Source organism: Pogona vitticeps, chromosome 1 (genome assembly GCF_051106095.1).
Source record: "Pogona vitticeps strain Pit_001003342236 chromosome 1, PviZW2.1, whole genome shotgun sequence".
NCBI lineage: Eukaryota > Metazoa > Chordata > Lepidosauria > Squamata > Agamidae > Pogona > Pogona vitticeps.
In genome coordinates this window covers 73,226,978-73,247,589 of record NC_135783.1, presented here as the reverse complement: position 1 = coordinate 73,247,589, position 20,612 = coordinate 73,226,978, and the positions used below count along the sequence as shown (strand labels likewise).

General features: G+C 41.0%; 1 protein-coding gene across 12 annotated transcripts in view; it reads right to left on the bottom strand.

Annotated features, from left to right (window-relative positions):
- The window catches only part of SYNE1 (spectrin repeat containing nuclear envelope protein 1), a 350,189-nt gene that overhangs the window by 47,430 nt on the left and 282,147 nt on the right, over window positions 1-20,612 (bottom strand). For 11 of the 12 annotated variants that reach the window (XR_013540562.1, XM_072995212.2, XM_078383243.1 and 8 more), the window contains 6 exons: window positions 18,255-18,489; window positions 17,088-17,282; window positions 14,094-14,219; window positions 12,698-12,853; window positions 7,479-7,637; window positions 7,063-7,229 (listed from right to left, as the gene is read on the bottom strand). Coding sequence is in view for 11 of the 12 variants with exons in the window: in XM_072995212.2 (XP_072851313.2) it covers window positions 7,063-7,229; window positions 7,479-7,637; window positions 12,698-12,853; window positions 14,094-14,219; window positions 17,088-17,282; window positions 18,255-18,489 (1,038 nt within the window). In the remaining variant the exon portion in view is untranslated. Of the gene's footprint in view, window positions 1-349; window positions 458-7,062; window positions 7,230-7,478; window positions 7,638-12,697; window positions 12,854-14,093; window positions 14,220-17,087; window positions 17,283-18,254; window positions 18,490-20,612 lie in introns of those variants that run through there. The other variant, XM_078383245.1, reaches the window with a different exon arrangement.

Genomic DNA, 20,612 nt, shown 5'->3' with positions numbered 1-20,612 from the left:
GAAGTATGCATATAAAACGATTTTCCCACGTCAGCCCTTTTCCACACCTTCTGCGTGGATGTTTAAAGTCAACTACATTTTCCACTATGTCTCACGTGTAAAGTGTGATCTTGCATTTAATTGGTAGAAAAACTAGGTGTACAGTTTCACTGAGGACTCAAATCTTAGGAGCAGGAAGTGTGCTTCCCATTCATTTTGCTGATTCCACAGTTGCTAAAGTTTTTGAGCATTCTAAAATCTAAGAATTTGTTTACCAGCGTGGACTATTCACTCAGGCACTTATTCAGCTAGTTAATAAGCTAAAACATGAAAAGAAACAGACAAAAGAAAACAATGAAAAGAGTGCCTGCCTTGTCACATCGCAATTGCATTCAGGGAGGTCTGAATCCACACTGCTGTCTTCTGCCATCTTCAAGGCACATAAGTTGACCAGCATCAGCATTAAACTTTCCAGTGTAAGAATTAATCCAAAAGTTAAATCGATCCGAAAGTCACAAAAAGACCGTGGGCTACTGAGCACCAAGCAAAATTTTTTTACATATAATATGCTCATGCAACTGTTAGTAAGTCACTGCCTGATAATATGAGACGGAGCTGTGTGACAAGTGGTCATGTTTCTAAATAAAACTTACATTCATCAACATGTGCCAGGGTGATCTCCTGGAATGTAGGCCATGAATGGGGGAGGGGGAGGGGAGGGGAAGAGAGGGAAAGCAACACTAGAGATTCTGAACAGTTGCAGGCTCAACTGTCCAAAAAAGCAGACCAGGAAAGCATATTTTTGGTAGTTGTAAACCAAACACAGGCAATTTTGGGCTGTTTGTTTTACTGGGTACCATGTTTGCCACTTACCCCCCCCCCTTTTTTTTACAAGGGACTCTTTACAAGGAAGAATTTATCCCGGATTATAAAGAGATGGAATAATTAAAGGAGAAACAGAAGACAGTAAGGAAAAATGGAGGAAAATGCGACTCGGGAGAAAAACTGAATTTTTGCCACTTGAGGAGAGGGACAAAAGACAAAGGATAATATACTGCAAGGAACACTGTCACGGTCAACTGTTTCACGCATGAATAAGCACTGCGTACAACAAAGCAAAAGTCAAACAACTTTTAAGTAGCATTGAAGCAGAAGTTTAATCCTCACATAGAAATCAAGGGGACAGACGTAAGAGTGTTTAACTATCACAAAATGTTAAGATTAATTTCTAATTGTTTTCACTGAAAGTTATTTTGATTATAAAAAGATAAAGGTTCCCCTTGACAATTTTTGTCCAGTCGTGTTCGACTCTAGGGGGCAGTGCTCATCCCCGTTTCCAAGCCATAGAGCCAGCATTTTGTCTGAAGACAATCTTCCGTGGTCACATGGCCAGTGCAACTTAGACACTGAACGCTGTTACCTTCCCACCGAGGTGGTCCCTATTGATCTACTTGCATTTGCATGCTTTCGAACCGCTAGGTTGGCGGGAGCTGGGACATGCGACGGGAGCTCACTCCGTCGCGTGGATTCGATCTTATGACTGCTGGTCTTCTGACCCTGCAGCACTGGCTTCTGCGGTTTAGCCCACAGTGCCACCACATCCCTTTTATTTTGATTATACCATTCAATAAATGATTTAGAAATGGGAAACAAATATATCTAAAATGCCCATGCCTCAAGAAGAACAAAAACTGAATTAGTCTAAGGTGCAGCATTTGAAAACTTGCCTTGTTGTGATATTTTAGTGGTCTAAAAAGATCACCCACAATGCTGTCAAAATGCTCTCCCCACCCCCACCCCGGGACAGTAGCAAAAAAGGAAGTATTCCTATGGAAAGGTCAGTTCCAACATTCTGTTCTACTTTCTTCGAACCAAGACACAGGACTGAGCCCGGCTATATAAAGGAAGTAATGTAGCTGAGATTAGAGTACTGTACATCTTTAAAAGGTCCCAGGTTCAATCCCTGTTATTCTCAGTAAGTATTATTCTGTCAGATGACCTGACATAAGGTGAGAAAACTTCCTATTTTTTATGTTTTTCTGTAAAGGCATTTTAAATAATAAAATGTGGAAGAAAAAAAAGATGGAAGAAAAAGATGGGAGAAAAAAAGTATGCAACCAGATCATCCAGGTATCCTGCAAGGACAAGATTAGGACTACGTATACAGTCAGACTCCATCAATGAAATAGTATGCTAGAGAGTTGACTCCCAAGGTGGCAATTCAGTAGCACAATTCAAATATTGCTTGTCACTGTCTCCAGGTGAAGAAAGAGCAGTTTGAAACATGTGCAACCTCTCCATGTAATGGAGTGACCTTGAGTTTTCAGAATCCCCAACCACACAGGAAGACTCTGCACAACAGCAAGTTTATTCTGCAGAGCACCTCTCTTCCCTTAGAGACAGTGATAGGCAGGAGACAGGGCAATAATTGTCTCCTGGATCTCAATTCCAAATTAACCTTTTTCGACTGTCTAAAGGTGGATTGCAAAAATGTTCATTTCTCAGATATGCTATAGTATTACGGCTATGCAAGTGAACTAAATTATATGTTTTTCCGTATACCTCTAAGCATAGAGGTGAGTGTAATTGGTACCCAGCACCAAAAATGAGAAAGTATACATTTAGCTGAACAGTGAATCCTGTAATGCTTTGAGCTATAGACAGAGAATGTCAAAAACTAAACTCATGATCAGTCAAGGAATTGTAAAAAAATTGTTTATTAAACTCATAAACAATAAATAGAAAGAAAATAAACATCTAAAAATTAGATAGCTAATAAAAAAGCAAAATAAATAAATAAATAAAATCCACATACACAGTGTTCCCATCACTGGGACCATTTGGGAGTGATCACCTATACCATTTAACCTTGTTCAGCCCCATTTCTTTTCCAGAATTGTATGGATTTTTGCATTGAGCTTTGTCCCTTCTCCTTTATCAATAGAAAATTCTCCCCAGATGTCTATAAACAGATCTTTAACAGTTACTCCACTCTTAACTTTAATATTATATATGAATTCATCAGAAGACAGGAGGGCCAGGCGTGCTCTGGTCCATGTGGTCACGAAGAGTCGGACATGACTAAACGACTAAACAACAACAAATGAATTGATCATTAACTGCTATATCCAGACTTCCCTATCTATTGTTGTTGTTAAGTCGTGTCCGACTCTTTGTGACCCCATGGACCAGAGCACGCCAGGTCCTCCTGTCTTCCACTGCCTCCCGGAGTTGGATCAAATTCATGTTGGTAGCTTTGGTGACACTGTCCAACCATCTCATCCTCTGTCGTCCCCTTCTCTTGCCTTCACACTTTCCCAACATCAGGGTCTTTTCCAGGAAGTCTTCTCTTCTCATGAGATAGCCAAAGTATTGGAGCCTCAGCTTCAGGATCTGTCCTTCCAGTGAGCACTCGGGGTTGATTTCCTTCAAAATGGATAGGTTTGTTCTCTTTGCAGTCCAGAGGACTCTCAAGAGTCTCCTCCAGTACCACAATTTAAAAGCATCAATTCTTCGGCAGTCAGCCTTCTTTATGGTCCAGCTCTCACTTCCATACATCACTACTGGAAAAACCATAGCTTTGACTATGCAGACCTTTGTTGGCAAGGTGATGCCTCTGCTTTTTAAAATGCTGTCTAGGTTTGTTTGTTTGTTTGTTTGTTTGTTTATTAGATTTGTATCCAACCCATCTTGATTATATCTACTCTGGTTTCTCATCACTTTCCTCCCAAGAAGCAGGCTCTCCTCTTTCACCCTCATTACAAGGTTCTTTAATTCCTCCTCACTTTCTGCCATCAGAGTGGTATCATCTGCATATCGGAGGTTGTTGATATTTCTTCCGGCAATTTTAATTCCAGCTTGGGATACGTCCAGTCCAGCCTTTCGCATGAGGTATTCTGCATATAAGTTAAATAAGCAGGGAGACAATATACAGCCTTGCTGTATTCCTTTCCTAATATTGAACCAATCAATTGTTCCATATCCAGTTCCAACTGTTGCTTCCTGTCCCACATATAGGTTTCTCAGGAGATAGACAAGGTGGTCAGGCACTCCCATTTCTTTAAGAACTTGCCATAGTTTGTTGTGGTCCACACAGTCAAAGGCTTTTGCGTAGTCAATGAATCCCTATCTATACCAATCATTTAACAAAATATTACAATCTGTTTTCCAGTTCCTAGCCATAACCAATCTTGCTGCTATTAACAGATTGGAAACTAATGCTTTAGTTTTCAATTACTCTCCTCCTTTTCAAATACTAATAAAAGCACTATTTTAGGACATTAAAATTTTGCCAAAATTTCAGTATGTTCTCACATTCTCACCACGTATGAAAATAGGTACCTATTTTCTAGCACCCTCTTCAGCACATCTTAGAGCAATTACAATCTATTTGCTTGCGTTTCACTAAAATTAAGTACCATACAATCACATTTCCCAATTCCTGGCTCTCAACCTTTGGCTGATGGTTTGCTTCCACACCAAATTCAAGGGAACAATGTTGACTTACAAAGCCCTGAACAGTTTGGGGCCTTGCTATCTAGTGGACCTCCCTAAGATCAACTCCCCATGCTGCTCACACCTCTCAGGTTGTGATACTGCAGGTGGCCACCCAACGGAGGTCAGGAAGTCTATGGCTAGGAACTTCTCAGTGGTGGCCACCTCTTTGTGGAATGCTCTACCTGCGGAGGTGTGTCAGGCCCCTTCCTTCCTAAAACATTGGTTCTCAGGGATGCATTTCAGGACATTCTCCCTTTATAAATATTTGCTACTTAGTCTCATTTATGGTTATATTTTCCAGGTCATAAACTGAGTACCCAGTTTGTTTTTGTGGGGGTAATGTGTAACCTGCATAATTAAATTGTAAACCACCCAGAGAGTGCTTTAAGAGGTTTGGGATGGCATATAAGCAGCACACTTTGCTTTTTGCTTTTACCTGGACCAAACTGCACAATTTTGTGTAAAACATCACTCTTGCCAAAGCAAGAACTCTAGTGAAAGTAACAGGAAATTGTTCACAATTCTCATCAAAGGTTCCTCATCCTCACATGTGAGAACAAGACAAGTGAGGATTTACTTTCCCAGCCCACACCTGTAAAGTGGTGTAGGCATTAAAAAGCAAGCACATTCTGTGCTAGAACTTATTAGGAAAGAAAATATTTTTTTTTCAAATAAAAAATCTTTATAAATCAGCCATGTTATTTCAACCATTTAATAAAATTCTGGTTGACTTATCTCAAAAAGGATATTTTAACAGTAGAAAGGTAGAGAAAAAGGCATTCACCAATTCCATGAATGGCACTGCATGGTACAGTTCTAGCTTAGTCTTCAGTTGAATTATAACTGTCTTAAGAAGGTCATTTTTGAGGTATACAAGGTTTTGATTCTCCTGTTCTGAAAGCATGCTTGCAACCATTCACATGTGCCAGTCCTACAAGGTGTGTTGATTTTAAAAGTATGATAACTTTGGAAAGCTGTTCTATGGGCACTGAACTAAAATGGACAGCAATGTTTCCACGGCATACTGTATGTAGACATCTCAACTAATTTTGTATTTTGTATTTGCCTATAAAACCACATCCTCAGCAACCAGCTACCACTGCAAGAAATACCACTTCCTGATAGTAATGAATCTAACATCTGTGTAGTGGTACCTGTAAGTAAAAAAAATTTTTTTTGCTTGAACGTATTTTACAAAACTTCAGAATACTTCAGTTTTATTGGAAAAACAAATATCGTAATTATGAAAGCTTCATGGAAGTCCTGTATCTAAAGGTGGACTTCCGTCAATGAGACAGCAGAATCTATTGCAATTAGGATGGCAGCAATTTTCACAATGGGTCCTTCTATGTAGTCCAAAAATCTAACTGGAAAGAGTAAGAAACCACTCCGAGCTGTTTTTAGAGAGGCTTCAAAGGGCTGGGGAGGGGAAGGAAGTTGTAACCAGTTTCCAGCTTATACTTGCAATGTATAGTCAGGCACAATAATAGGTCAAGAATCCTATCAAGAAAGCAAGTAAGTTAAAATTGATGCAGTCTTTGTAAACCACAGCCTACGCAGTCTGATATGATGCAGACAAAGATCCTGATTTCTAACAGCCCACTTACTAAATCAGATCACTGCCTAACCTACAGGCTGGGAAGGGCTGGCAGACAAACAGCAAGCTCATGCTCACCACCATGGGCTGCCACCAGTAATTTAGGCATCCTGTGAGCATGCCGATCTAGAAACTGGGTTGTGCCTTGAGGTAAAAATATAAAACTTAAGGTGCAATTGCTAATTCTATGCTGGGATTCACTAGGCAAGAAAAATGAAAAAGAAACAGCCAAAACAACACATTTATATAACTCTGTGTTGCATCTGTTTGGATCATGGAATACTGTGTAGTTCTAGTCACTATATGTAACAAAACACGGCTTCAAAGAGAAACAGTTGAGATAAAGTATGTACGGATGCTGGTGTTTCATTTTGAAAGGACTGAATATCAATCAAGGGTTCTTAAAGTCACCAAATGTGAAATGACCCACTTATTCACACAGTTTGCCACTTGTATCAACTATGCTACTGTTACTCACAACCTGATAGCTTATTCCTTTACTGCTGAATCACTGCCACTTCTCACTGTTTGTAACCCCAGCAGAGCCATGTATAAATATTCCAACCATATACAGTAATTTAACTCTTATGTTTGAGAAATTGGACTTGATCCACAGAAGCTCACATTAAAATATAATAGTCTTCAAAGTGCCACAACATTTTTGTTTCTTCTTTTTTTCATTTTCAATTTGTTGTTGTTTTTTTGTCCCATAATCTTGTGAAATAGTTTCCCTCTTCATATTCATACCTGGTGTGAATTTACCAGGTTCATTTGCTAGATGAATCTGGTAAATGAACTCTCAGGACTACATTCCATGACAAGATGCTCAATCACACTGTGAGTGACAGCAACTTGATGGGCTTCAAAAGGACAACAAAACAGCAAGCAAAAGAAGACTGATGGTTAGCTAAGGCAAAGCTTCAAGTCTCTGTTAATTTACTATGATTATTCAACATGGAGTTCTTTATCTTACAGTTCATTCATTTTACCTGGCTGCAATGAGATCTAGGAGATGCTGCCATCTGTCATTGACTTTGCCAAGCTTATACTCAATCTCCAGAGCTTTGCTTTCATGGCTTGCTTTAGCAAGTCGTTCTCCCATTTGCTGGAGCTGTGTCTTATTCTCTTGGGCCACTGCAATTTCATCCTGATAATCCTGGATTTCAGAAGGATACACAGAGATCAGAAAGCTTATTCATAACAACCTCCTACTTGAGGCAATAATAAACAAAAACCGTGCAATGCTTTATTTAGGAGGACTTCATAAAGATTTACAGGTTTTCAAATTTAGGTAAGAACCAGATCTCAATTATCTTTTAAGTGTTTACTACATTTAGCATCCTTGCTCTGATAAACCTGACAGTATTTGTTCAAAGTTTCACAAGAGTAATCAGAAGCACTGTACCTTTTTAAGTTTCTCTATCATTTCTTCAATAAGGATCTCTCCATTCTGGGAAACCTTACTCTCCATTTGCGTCAACCATTCACAGAGTTCCTTGTTCTTCTCACTGAAGACTGCCCACTCATTTAGTCTCTCACTCACCTGCTGCCTCCTCAAAGAAACCTTAAAGCATGTACAGGAGAAAACAGGAAAGTAAGACCATGGCGCTAAAAAGAAGCCTTGTGCTTGAAGCATAAATTCAGCACTGCGGTAAGGTTGTTTCTGAAGTTAAGAGAGTAGTGCAGCTATAACCTTTCATGACACCTTCTAACAGCTTAATTAGCACTGTTAACCTCAGAGTCAGGACACATCTAGGCCAATCCCACTTAAGGCAGGAAGTCTTATACAAATACTGGAGGTAACAAACCTGAGCTGCCATTTGAAATTGCTGCAATTTTCAGTACTCTGTACAAGGTACATTATAGGTTCATTCCAGTGTACAGATCTTAAAATATTTTATTTACAAATGTTTTGGTCTTCATGCTGAAATAAAGTCTTAGGACCTTGCTTTCAGTCACTGAAAATCTAACTTGCAATGCTTTCTTGAGCCTGTTGCTATTGCTACTATTAACTTCTTCCATCTTTATCTAACTGGGATTTAAAAAATATCAGGCACACAAGTGCAACAGGCAACTGAATTCATAAATTTGGCTACTACCACATTTTGGTATCAGTGGCTATGCAATTATACAGAACCAGTTTGCATTCTGCCCTATGGATGACTCAGATATTACAGACACTTGGTAAATGTATTTGTCCTTGTCTGTCCAAACTATGCAAAGACCTGAAGGATTACGTCAAGAAAGCAGAAGGATGTAAGGAAAGGCTTGGATAGACAGTACAGGAGGGACATAAAAAGGAAATACTATTTGACAAAAAAATTAATTTTGAACATGGAATTATAATAAGTAAGTTCTGGTCTTAATTTTTTTTTCCTAAAAGAGGATTAGGCAGACACGATGAAGCTTACAGAAAACATGCACTCATATGATCTGCTATTTTTGAAGACAATTGCATGACGACAGTCCAATGGCATTCTACTTACTGCAGCTGTCTCTTCTTTTATCTAAGTGCAGCTTCTTCTCAGTTTATATAAGCATCTCTACTCAGGAAGTGAACACTTGTAAAAATGATTACAGCCCTTTACTTACATGCTTCAGATTTTTAAAACTAAGATACAAATAGTATCACACTTCCTTTTGTGGTTCTTCTCCCCACCGTATCTAGCTTAGAGATATGAACTGTTTTGTTGCTGTTGTAGTTGCTGCACTGCAATGTTCAGAGACTTACAGACAGCATGGCTGGTAGCTACACTAGCTGCGGGATTCTAAGAGTTGTAGCTGAAAATCCATTTCTCATCCAGCTATGTTGTTTTATAATTCTCATGTGGCGTGTAATCCCAAAGACAGAAGATGAGTGAACCAAAGAGCAAGGCAATTCTTATGCTTTTCATTGAATGAATAGTCATTGGCTACCTTCCGTGGCTAGTTTAAGTATCTCTTAATTTCTTCCTGATTAACTTACTGCTTGATGTATGAATGGTTTTATAATTATGCTGTTATTTCCTCAAAGTGCCAGTATAAACTTGTAATTCGTGTTGTACACTGCTGTGCATACATGGCTATGTATAGCAGCAATCAAAGCAGTATCATGTGTCTGGAATAAGATAGTTTCAGACTACTTCGAATCAAGCAAGCTGATTATTTATTAAACATTATCCAATTTTCTGCAGAGAACTCAAGAGGGCATATCACAGCTACATAATAAGCTTCAAAGCTGAGCACTCATTGCTTAGGTTTCACACATTTACACCCACTGCTCCAGACTTTATATATAATAGTTCTCCAGTATAGCCTACTCATTTCACATGCTAGCAAGGTTATGCCCAAAATGCTACAAGGTAGGTTTCAGCAGTATGTGGACTGAGAACTCCCAGAAGTACAAGCTGGATTTCGAAGGGGCAGAGGAACTAGAGACCAAATTGCTAACATATTCTGGATTATGGAGAAAGCCAGAGAGTTCCAGAAAACCATCTACTTCATTGACTATGCAAAAGCCTTTGACTGTGCGGACCACAGCAAACTATGGCAAGTTCGTAAAGAAATGGGAGTGACTGACCACCTTATCTATCTCCTGAGAAATCTATATGTGGGACAGGAAGCAACAGTTAGAATTGGATATGGAACAACTGATTGGTTCAAAATTGGGAAAGAAGTATGACAAGGCTATATATTGTCTCCCTGCTTATTTAACTTATAAGCAGAATGCATCATGCGAAAGGCAGGACTGGATGAATCCCAAGCCGGAACTAAGATTGCTGAAAGAAATATCAACTACCTCAGATATGTGGATGCTACCACTCTGATGGCAGAAAGTGAGGAGCAATTAAAGAACCTCTTAATGACGGTGAAAGAGGAGAGTGCCAAAAATGGTCTGAAGCTCAACATCAAAAAAACTATGATCACGGCCACTAGTTCAATCACCTCCTGGCAAATAGAAGGGGAAGAGATGGAGGCAGTGACAGATTTTACTTTCTTGGGCTCCATGATCACTGCATATGGTGACAGCAGCCACAAAATTAAAAGACGCCTGCTTCTTGGGAGGAAAGCGATGACAAACCTAGACAGTATCTTAAAAAACAGAGACATCACCTTGCCGACAAAGGTCTGCATAGTCAAAGCTATGGTTTTTCCAGTAGCGATGTATGGAAGTGAGAGCTAGACCATAAAGAAGGCTGACCGCCGAAGAACTGTGGTGCTGGAGGAGACTCTTGAGAGTCCCCTGGACTGCAAAGAATACAAACCTATCCATTTTGAAGGAAATCAACCACGAGTGCTCACTGGAAGGACAGATCCTGAAGCTGAGGCTCCAATACTTTGGCTATCCCACGAGAAGACTTCCTGGAAAAGACCCTGATGTTGGGAAAGTGTGAAGGCAAGAAAGAGATGGGGATGAAAGAGGACGAGGTGATTGGACAGTGTCATTGAAGCGCCAACATGAATTTGACCCAACTCCGAGAGGCAGTGGAAGAGAGGAGGGCCTGGCGTGCTCTGGTCCATGGGGTCACGAAGAGTCGGACACAACTTAATGACTAAACAACAACTTGGCCTACAAATCTGTGTAAATGAAAGTGGGCTGCTTGTGAGCTTTATATTCCTTCCCATAGTTTAGCATCCCAGCATCCCCATGCCTCCAAATGTTTCTTTTTGTCTCTTTTTAACCATAGGTCGGAGAACAGGAGTAAATTACCCCAAATTGGGTAAAAGTGAAAATCCTGGGGGTAATGAGCAGAGTGCTACCCCCCTCCCTCCCTCCCCCCCTCTGCAGCCAAACCTCAAACTGTAAGCCACCTCTCTCTGTTACTTCCTTCGTTGCAGCAGAGCACTCGTAAATCATCCGTTCTTTTAGAGATCAGAGATAAGCCTCCTTGTGTATTAGCCCTGGGCAATCAATCAATCCAGGGCTTCTGAATGACAGCTTCCTCCAGAAATGACTGCAAACAAGCAGGAGAGGATTAAGGAGCAAGCAAGGGAAAGGAGGGAAGAAAGGTGCGAGAGACCAAGGACTACATCAAGCTTATTTAAATGTATAAAATGGAGGGAGGAAATGGAAGGAGGGAGGAAATGGAGGGAGGCTGGGTGGGTGGATGGATATGTGGTGTGTGTGTGTGTGTGTGTGTGTGTGTGTGTGTGTGTGTGTGTGTGTGTGTGTGTGTGTGTGTGTGTGCGTGCGTGCGTGTGCGTGTGTGAGAGAGAGAGAGAGAGAGAGAAACTGACTCAAAACTGTGAAAATGAACAGGCAAGCAAAAGAGAAACTTTGAATTAAGGCGGTGGGGGGGAAAGGGATGGCTTTTTAAGGTGCTGTTTAGGTTTATCATTGCTTTCCTTCCAAGAAGCAGGGATTTCATGGCTGCTGTCACTCTCTGCAGTGATCATGGAGCCCAAGAAAGTAAAATCTGTCACTGCCTCCGTATCGTCCCCTTCTATTTGCCAGGAGGTGATGGGGCCTTTGGCCATGATCTTAGTTTTTTGATGTTGAGCTTCAGACCATTTTTTTTGCACTCTCCTCTTTCACCCTCATTAAGAGGTTCTTTAAGTCCTCCTCATTTTCTGCCATGCTTTTGCGTAGTCAATGAAGTAGAAGTAGATATTTTTCTGGAACTCTCTGGCTTTCTCCATAATCCAACATATGTTAGCAATTTGGTCTCTAGTTCCTCTGCCCCTTCGAAATCCAGCTTGTACTTCTGGGAGTTCTCGGTCCACATACTGCTGAAGCCTACCTTGTAGGATTTTGAGCATAACCTTGCTAGCGTGTGAAATGAGTGCAATTGTATGGTAGTTGGAGCATTCTTTGGCACTTCCCTTCTTTGGGATTGGGATGTAGACTGATCTTTTCCAATCCTCTGGCCACTGCTGAGTTTTCCATTGATGATGATAAAAAAAGCACACTGGTCCTTTGATATTGGGCTGTGGCCCCAGGATGTGTTTTGTTCCTTTTTGCACACCACACATAGAATGATTAAAGTGGTAGGGAAAGGGCCCCCCCCCCAGTTCTGTGTTGGCTGTCTCTAGCAAGCATGTCATTGCTAGCACCACTCTGGCAGCCACTGATGATGATTAAATCATCTGCGAGCTAGCAAAAATTTAATGCAATTTGCTAGGCATGTTTGACACCTTACTACTCCCTATACCACAACATGGCTGGAGTGCAATATGTTCCAGCAAAAAATAGTGCACATATTTCTCAAATTTAGTGCATCTTGCTAGTTCGGTATACAGCCTGTGTAGATTCAATAATATTTTGAATTCAAATAATTTATGATTTCCTTTCTTTCGAATCAAGGGGGTAATGTCGGCGTATATAATTTTTTTTTTTGGGGGGGGTGTAAAAGGTAAAAAAGTTCCCTGACCCCTGTTTTAAACCAAGCACACTCATTCTCCACTCTAGACTGTGTTTTTGGTCACACTTGGCTTCCATGGGCCTAAAAGATGCAAAAGAGATAAAAAAAATTATGCCCTTTAAGGAGCACAAGAAGTTTTTCCTGTTAAAAAGAAAGTAATATTTGTCTTGCCAAGGTTGAGGAGGCTTTTTCAAGTCCAGAGGGGGCCCTAGCATAAGTTGTCCCTTTATTTTAATGTAGAAGAAGTCTGCCTTCCTTTTCATTTTATTTGATGCTTATTTACCTGGTGGCACAGCTCTTCCCATTGTCTCTGCAGGAGCTCGATGCGCTCACTAAGGACTGAGATGTCATCTGCACTTATATAAGCAGACAGAGTCTCCTTCAGCAAAGTCAGGTGGGCCAGATCATCTGTCCATACCTCAGCAGTGCTCTCTAGCTCCTAGATTTTAAGAAGAAAATTTTAATGAAGTATAGGGAATCCTGTAAAATACACTGCTTTTAATAATTTTGCACAATAGTGTCGGGAAAGAAAACAGTTTCAAAAGTTTCCAGTAAATTGCTGTATTGGGAAGAAGTCAGGGCACGGTGGCTTCTCTTGATGGAACAAGATGATCTAGATTAGTGAGGCGAGAGGGATTTAGTGTACTCCATATCCCCCTTTAGTGTATTCTATGTATATTATGCCACTTCACCATAGGAAAATGTTCAAGTGCCAGGGTAAACCTTTAAATCAGCCTTTCATGCCTTGCAAGGCAAGGTAGGGTTTTCTGTACTGGGAGATATTTAGTACTGCCAAATCCCTTGCAGACTGTAGATCTGTCTTAGGCTCCAAGCCAAAGCATATTACCAATCAGAGTCAGAAATGTTTGGAATCAGTATTATTTGGGAAAATAAACATCATGATGGATAATATATGGCAATGTGATGCACTAAACCAGTGGTTCTTAACCTTTGTTACTCAGGGGTTTTTGAACTGCAACTCCCAGAAACCTCAGCCAGCAGAGCTGATGGTGAAGGCTTCTGGGAGTTGCAGTCCAAAAACATTTGAGTAACAAAGGTTAAGAACCAGTGCACTAAACTAATAAAGTACAGTATTATTTATCTATTTGTTTGTTACATTTATATCCCAACTCTCCTCTAACAAGCCGAAGGTGGTGTACCCGAGTACCTGACTCTCCTTCTCTTCCCTTTATTCTCACCACCTTCTGCTGTAAGTCAGCTGTAAGAATGTTGCTGACCCAAAGTCTTCTAATAAGTTTCATGGCCCACTGGGGCTCTCTCTGTTACACTAGCATTATTATTATACTACCCCAGCATTATATCATTACACTAGCATTTATTAAATGTAAATGGGACATAGCAGAGGCACAACTTATGGCAATTTATGTATTTAACTTACTTAAGTTATTCTATACATCAAAGCACCAGTTTCAAGTAAAATTACGTGCATGAAGTTGCTCTGGCAGATGTGAAACAATTTATGACATCTCAAGAATTATGGCAGGGACTTTCAGAATCAACTGAAGGTTATGAATTTCCTTATGCTATGTAAAAGATTTCAGCTCCTATAGCCTAGACAGACCTGCCATGTTGTTAACAAAGATCAAGGTTGTCCTTATGTAACTGGAGTAACAAATACTTTTATGAGTGGCAGACTGCATTGTGCATGATTATTTTACCTTGCAACGCATTTGTTCTGTGTGTAGTTCATCATGATGGTCTGGCAATGGTTGAGAGAGTTTTTTCTTGAAGGATTTTAGTTTTTCCAGAGAGTCTGATATACCTTTTTCACATTTTTCCCAGTCCTGGGGAAGGGAAAACATACAAATTCCATACTTCAATGTTGGAGGAAGGAAAAAACAAGGGCAACAGGTTCATATATGTGATTTGGCAGTCATCAAGCAGAAAACATATTTTCTCAACCCACAAACAGCATTTTCTCACATACATAATGTACAAACATACACATTGCCCAATTAACACAGTTATTGAATGTAGAGAACATGAAAAGGAGTTGCAGAGATTTTTTGATGTCTTATGGCAGGAGGACGTGATTTTAAGGTACTGGGAGGCACTCTCAGATACTTCTGTGGGTTTATGACCCCTGTGGGAAGAAAGGTGGCATATAAATAACATACATAAATAAAATAATAAACAATATGCCATGGAGGTTGGGCCAGGATCCTTCTGTAATCAACTCATATCACACATTCAACATTAGAGGCCTAGGAGAAAATAAAATAGGACATCTCCCTGCATTTTATGTGGAGCTGAGGAGAGGGATTGGTCAACTGCCCACCCTCTCCTTTGTTGATCAGGGTAATCATACATATGACTATGTCAGGCTCAACTCCTGCCCTACATTAGGGTACCTCCATTTCCCCCTTCTTCTGCAATGCTTGTATATTCATAAAGCTGTCTCCATTTATAGCTATTGCCGTCTCCTTCCTCCACTTGCAAATGAACACTAGATTGAGCGGAGTATAAGTAAAGAAGCACAGATAAGGAGAAGAAAACCTAACCTGACTTTTCCCCTTCAAGGCCACTTTTACAAACTGCTTTAAAGATAAACACTTTCACACTTCTATAGCTCTCATCCTGCTTTTCACCAAATATGAATGACTAAAAATCCAATCAATTTTTTTTCATATCCAGTAAGAGCCACTCTTCTCAGGTCACAAGCTAAAAGGCAAATTCGTCTCAAATGTCTCCATAGGCATCATTTTCATACTGCAGAAATCCTTATGCTATCTAACTCTACCATCTGCCTAACCCTTCTCTTAGAAGTGGGCTGCAAAACATGTCTTTTTCATATTCTTCAGGTTGCATGAACTACTATGGGAAGACTAAGACAACAAAATTTTGTGCTCTCTCTCCCTTTCCCTCCTTGTACCAGTTTAAGCAAGTGGATTGCATTTACATATGGTATGCAATGGGTATCCTTAAATATCTGTCAAAAAGTGAAAATAAATTTGAGGAAAAAAGATGCATTCCTCCATAACTTTCCACACCACTATGTTTATCTTAAAGCATAAATATTAAGTGCAGATGACAAAAATGCAGAGACTAAATGTACATACTGAGAACTGATTGTGGTGGAGCAGATAGAGTGACTGACTAGGATCAGGAGAGTTAGGTTTGAATCCCCAACTTGGCCATGGAAACTCACTGGGGGGCAAGGAGTGACAATGGTAACAATACTACTCAAACATCTTGAATACCTTGAAAACCCCATGAGAGCCTCTATCTGTCAGATGTGACTTGATGGCACATACCAACATGAGTACAGAATCAGGTTTATTCTAAACCAGGGGTCTCAAACATGTGGCCCGGGGGCCATTTGCGGCCCGCCAGACAATAATTTGTGGCCCCTGCCTTGCCTGCCCCCCTAAGCGCCCATGCGCCCTCTGCTGTCAAGAGTTTTTTAAAAAAGCCTCACCTCACTCGCTGGCTGTCTCTCAAGACAGTGCCTCTTGCACCCTCCATCCAGAACTGAAGCCTGCCAGCCAGCCCGCCTGTCTGCCAGCTGGCAGGCTGCAGTTCCGGATGGAGGGTGCAAGAGGCGCTATCTTGGGGGAGAGCCGGCGAGCGAGGCATGCTGCCGGCCTTTTCCCCTGAGGAGCCGCCGAGCAGAGCTCACCCCTGGGCCGTCCTCGAAGAGCGCCTCCAAGCCGCCAACAGCAGCTGCCACCGCTGCTGCCTCTTCCAGGGAAGTGGCTCTCTTTCTCTCTCAGCACCCCCAGCAGCAGCCCGGCCAGCGGCTGCCTCAGCACCGCTCGCCTCACAAAGTTTGCTCCTCTGTTGTGGTGGGGGTAGCTGCTGCTGCTGAGTGTGCCTTTCTTTGAGGGGGGCTCCCAGAGGAAGGTTGCCGGACCTCCATATGTGTGTGTTTGTGTGCGTGTGTGCATGCGTGCATTTTATTTATTTATTTATTTATTTATTTATTTATTTATTTGATTTTTACCCCGCCCCTCTAGACCATGTCTACTCGGGGCGGCTTACAAAATAAAACAAAACAGTATAAAAATATATAAAATCATAAAATTACATATTTGCACCTGTGGGCCCCCCTGCCCCATTCTGTTTAATTTCGCGGGTACCAATGGGGGCTTTTCTCCTTTGGCGAGGCCAATTCTGTGAGGGTTTTTTTTAATTTTTATGTTATGCCCTCACCCCCCACTAGGCGGTCACTGGCGCTCCCTCCCTTCTCTGCTTCTTCTTCCTGCTGCTGCTGCTGGTACTGAAGGAGCTGGAGGGGGTCTTGGCCGGCGCCCTTCTTCCTCCTCCTCGGAGCCCCAGCCAGGCTAAGGAAACTCCTGGGCAGCTCTTGCTCTGCTTGGTGGAAAATCTGATGCGGCCCAGCCTCAGCCAGACTCTGCCTCCAGCGGCCCCTGGGTAAATTGAGTTTGAGACCCCTGTTCTAAACATAATCTGAACAAGCAGTAGACTGACAACAATCTGTAATGTTTCTTATGCTGCTGAGACATTTATGCTTTCCACAAAATCACTCCAAGTGTTTTCCTGGTAATTACTCATCATATTAATGTAGATTATATATGTCTTACTCCTCTCATCTTGTAAAGAGACAGCCTTAACAAGATTCTGTGACTTGGTAATTCAGTTTCTTAGAAAGGAAAAATTAGCTACTTAAGCTAAGTTCTGAATAAACTTACCTTTAGCAAGAACACAAGCTGCTTCTTCTGTTCCTCAAGCCTGAGGCTGGCTAGTTTCCAGCGCTCCTGGATTTCAGAAAGCTCAGCTTGTAGTTCTGCTTCTGTCTCACCATCAGCACAGAGTAACAGCTGTTTCCCACCTTCCACTGTTAAAATGTAGCTTCCTTGCTGGCGAAGGAGAACCTTCTCTTTAATCTGTGAAAATCCACAATATGTATTGCTCTAATTTCACACAATTTTTAAAAATTATTTCTGAATCACCCTAAAGTCAAAACTAACAAAATTAATCATCTTATGATTTTAGGAAGGAAAATGTGAAGTTTTGCAATAGTAAGCCAGCCCCTATTTTAAAAAGGCAAGTATTTTCAATACTGACAATCATTTCATTTGATGCTCATTAGTTTTTTTGAGATCAGGTATTCTTCCCCCCCCCCCCGCCCCCTTTGTTTCTTTCCATTCTTTTTCATCTGCAGAGGGAATAAGAGGTACAGAGAAACAATAAGCTCTTCCCTCTGCCTATGGTTTCTACTGCCAGCCACTAGAGAATTCTACATAAGAAGAATGGTTACGAGTGTTGCACAAAGCAGGTGCAAAGTACTTTTAGATGCTATATTTATATTGCAATCATGATTTGCAGTCAAGGCTAGAATACATATTCCAGTGGTCTCTCATCTAACAAGAATTATGCTCAGCAATTCTACAGCATCAGGGATTCTCCGAGGTTAAGGTACTTGACGCTGCCCTTCTGCACCCACTTTTAAGAACTCCTGAGAGAAGAGAAACTGTCGTATCCTCTTCTGTCACTGCTTATTGGCGCAGCTGCAACGACAAAACTCCTTTTCCTTCTTTGGAACTCATTTCTGCCAGTTTTTGCAATTTCAGGACACTCCTTAACTATTGGAAATGTTTAGTCTTTGAATGGGTAGATCAATTATGAACATAAAACTCCCCGAAAGCTGAAGCTGTGAACCATTCAAAGAACAGGCATACATAGAATATGGAGCAAGAGATTCACATCAAATCTTGGAGGAAAGCATCAGATTAAAGACACTGGGTTTCTGATGCCAGTGGTGGGTACTTGTGAGATGTGTGTTTCTCACCTACAGTAAATACTGCAGTGAATGTCAGTAATATAAAATATTGGAAGAAAGTTCCTCATGGATTTACCTGCATTTCATCCAGCAGGGCCCTAGCTTGCTGAAGTGGGATAGGAACCCTTCCCAGCCTGCTTGCTGACTGGCAGGACACTTCCACCAGCCACTTCCGCAGCTTCTCTGCCATCTCTCTGTAGCGTTGCCATTGGCGAATCTGACTGTCAATGATACCCCTCCTCTGCTGGGCTCTACGAATCACCCCTTGCCACTGGTTACTGAGGAGAGCCAGTTTCAGATTAAACTCATCCCTGTAAGAAAGCAGGGCATAAAAGTTAGAATTGTTTCCATCCTAACAAAATCACTCAACCAATCTGCACAAACACGGGTGACATCCATCAACAGCAACCTTTGTGTCCAGGGCAATGATGATGTGCTTTGAGTTAACATTAAAAAACAATAGGGGCAACAACAACAACAACAAAAAGATTCAAGGTTTCTGGAGAGCCAGTTTCCTTCTGGGTACTGCGTATGAGAACACAGAGGCTGAAATAAAAAATAGCCAAGCGCCTTGGGTTCTTTTTGAGGAGATAGGCAGGGCTAAAAATATTTAAAATCAAAGAAAGAAAGAAAGAAAGAAAGAAAGAAAGAAAGAAAGAAAGAAAGAAAGAAAGAAAGAAAGAAAGAAAGGCAGGCCCAACAACTCTGCCTGCAAAGTCTCACTGTGACTGTTCAGTCTGCAAAGTCTCAGAGCATATCTACACATTCCTTTGAAAGATGAAGGACAGGAAGATGAAGGACAAAGGAGGACACCGTTCAAGGAGGTGATTGTAAGAGCCTGGGAGTTTCTATTACTCATTACTCATACCTCCAGTCTATTTAGCTTTCCTTTTATTAACAAAGGAAAGGAAAAAGAAATGCAATTCCTCTGTTGTGGCTGCTTCTATTAACCAGCAAATAAAGAATTCAGGGAGGGGACGCTCACAGCTCTTACTATCACAGCAAAACAAGGGGGAGGGGGAAGGAATCCCTCTTTTCTCATCCGAGTGATATTTCTTTGCAGAAAATGTATTTTCCAAAAAAGTCTAACAGGAAATCTTGTGGGATTTCTCAGATTTTTTGTGGTTATTTTTTTCTAAAAAGAATGCCCAGAATTACTGCAATCCTATGCAGAACAGCATCTTTCCTGAGAAGAAAGGGCAGAAAAGGGCACCAAGTTGCACAGGGGTGTTACAATTCCTGCACAGAATGGTGTCTTTCCTATGCAGGACACATTGGAAAGGACAGTATTTGGCAGTTTCCTTCTCAAAACGGGGGTGGGGGGTGGGAAGGGAAAATTGAAGGAATGAGAATAGGGATCTTGTTTTCATGGGAAGTCAGAAAATCCTGCTGGTCTCCTGGAGAGTCTTGGCATACACAGATTTAGAAAATTATAGAGAATGAAAAAAATGTTTCAAGTATGCATTACCTCCCTAACTGAATTACTTATTTTGTCTAAAGCATTCCATTATAACAAATCATCCTGAACTGAATGCTCTTCAGAATTAAGGATGATTATTTTGTGAGTCCACTCTGCCCTGCCCTGTGTTCCATCTTTCTTCTTGATTTAACAGTCAGATAATTTGAAAAAAAAAAAATACTGGAATTAATGGCCAACATTTGATTGCATTTTACCGCAACCATGAAGACAGTGCTTTTTGTGGGCTGTCACACAGTTGATCTGGGTATTATCCAGGGAAGACTGGGCCCTTGACAGATAGCCCAGGTACAGATGACCTTGTTATCATGATTGCCCTTATGCAGTCACCTAGGCAGGAGGATTCTGGTTATGGCATGCAAAACCTGCTACACTTTTCAGATCCATCCTTAGATCCAATAATTTATAAAATCCCTTCCAGTTTTGCAGTTCTAAAATTATGACTATCTGTTCATTTGCAATTTTGCTATCCTGTTTACTGATGCATACAACTACTTATGTGCATTGATGAAGCAGAAGTACTTAATGGAATCCTTTTAACAGAATACATGTTGTTTTCATGCTGCACATATCAGTGAACACAGATTGTGCTCACACTGGTAATTCATATACAAGAAACAAAAAGTGAAAACTGCTGCAAAACAAGAATATATACCACGTTTATTAAGCGCAAAAACAGAAGGGGAAAAATGCAGAGTAATAGTCAATGCTAATGGTTAGGTGCCATGTCAAACACAAGGTGATCTGCTTAAGCACAGTTCTGCTTCTGTAAAGGAAAGAAGCAGATGGTCTAATGCTTCTGTTTCTTGGCATCTCTTATGGGATTGGAGAGGCTTTAGATCCAGCGGCTCCAAAGCTATCCTGCTCTTACTACTACAACACCCTGCTCTGGGATACATTACCACCAAAAACTCTGTTAATGGGAGAATCATTTATGCTTATTTTAGTTACATCCCT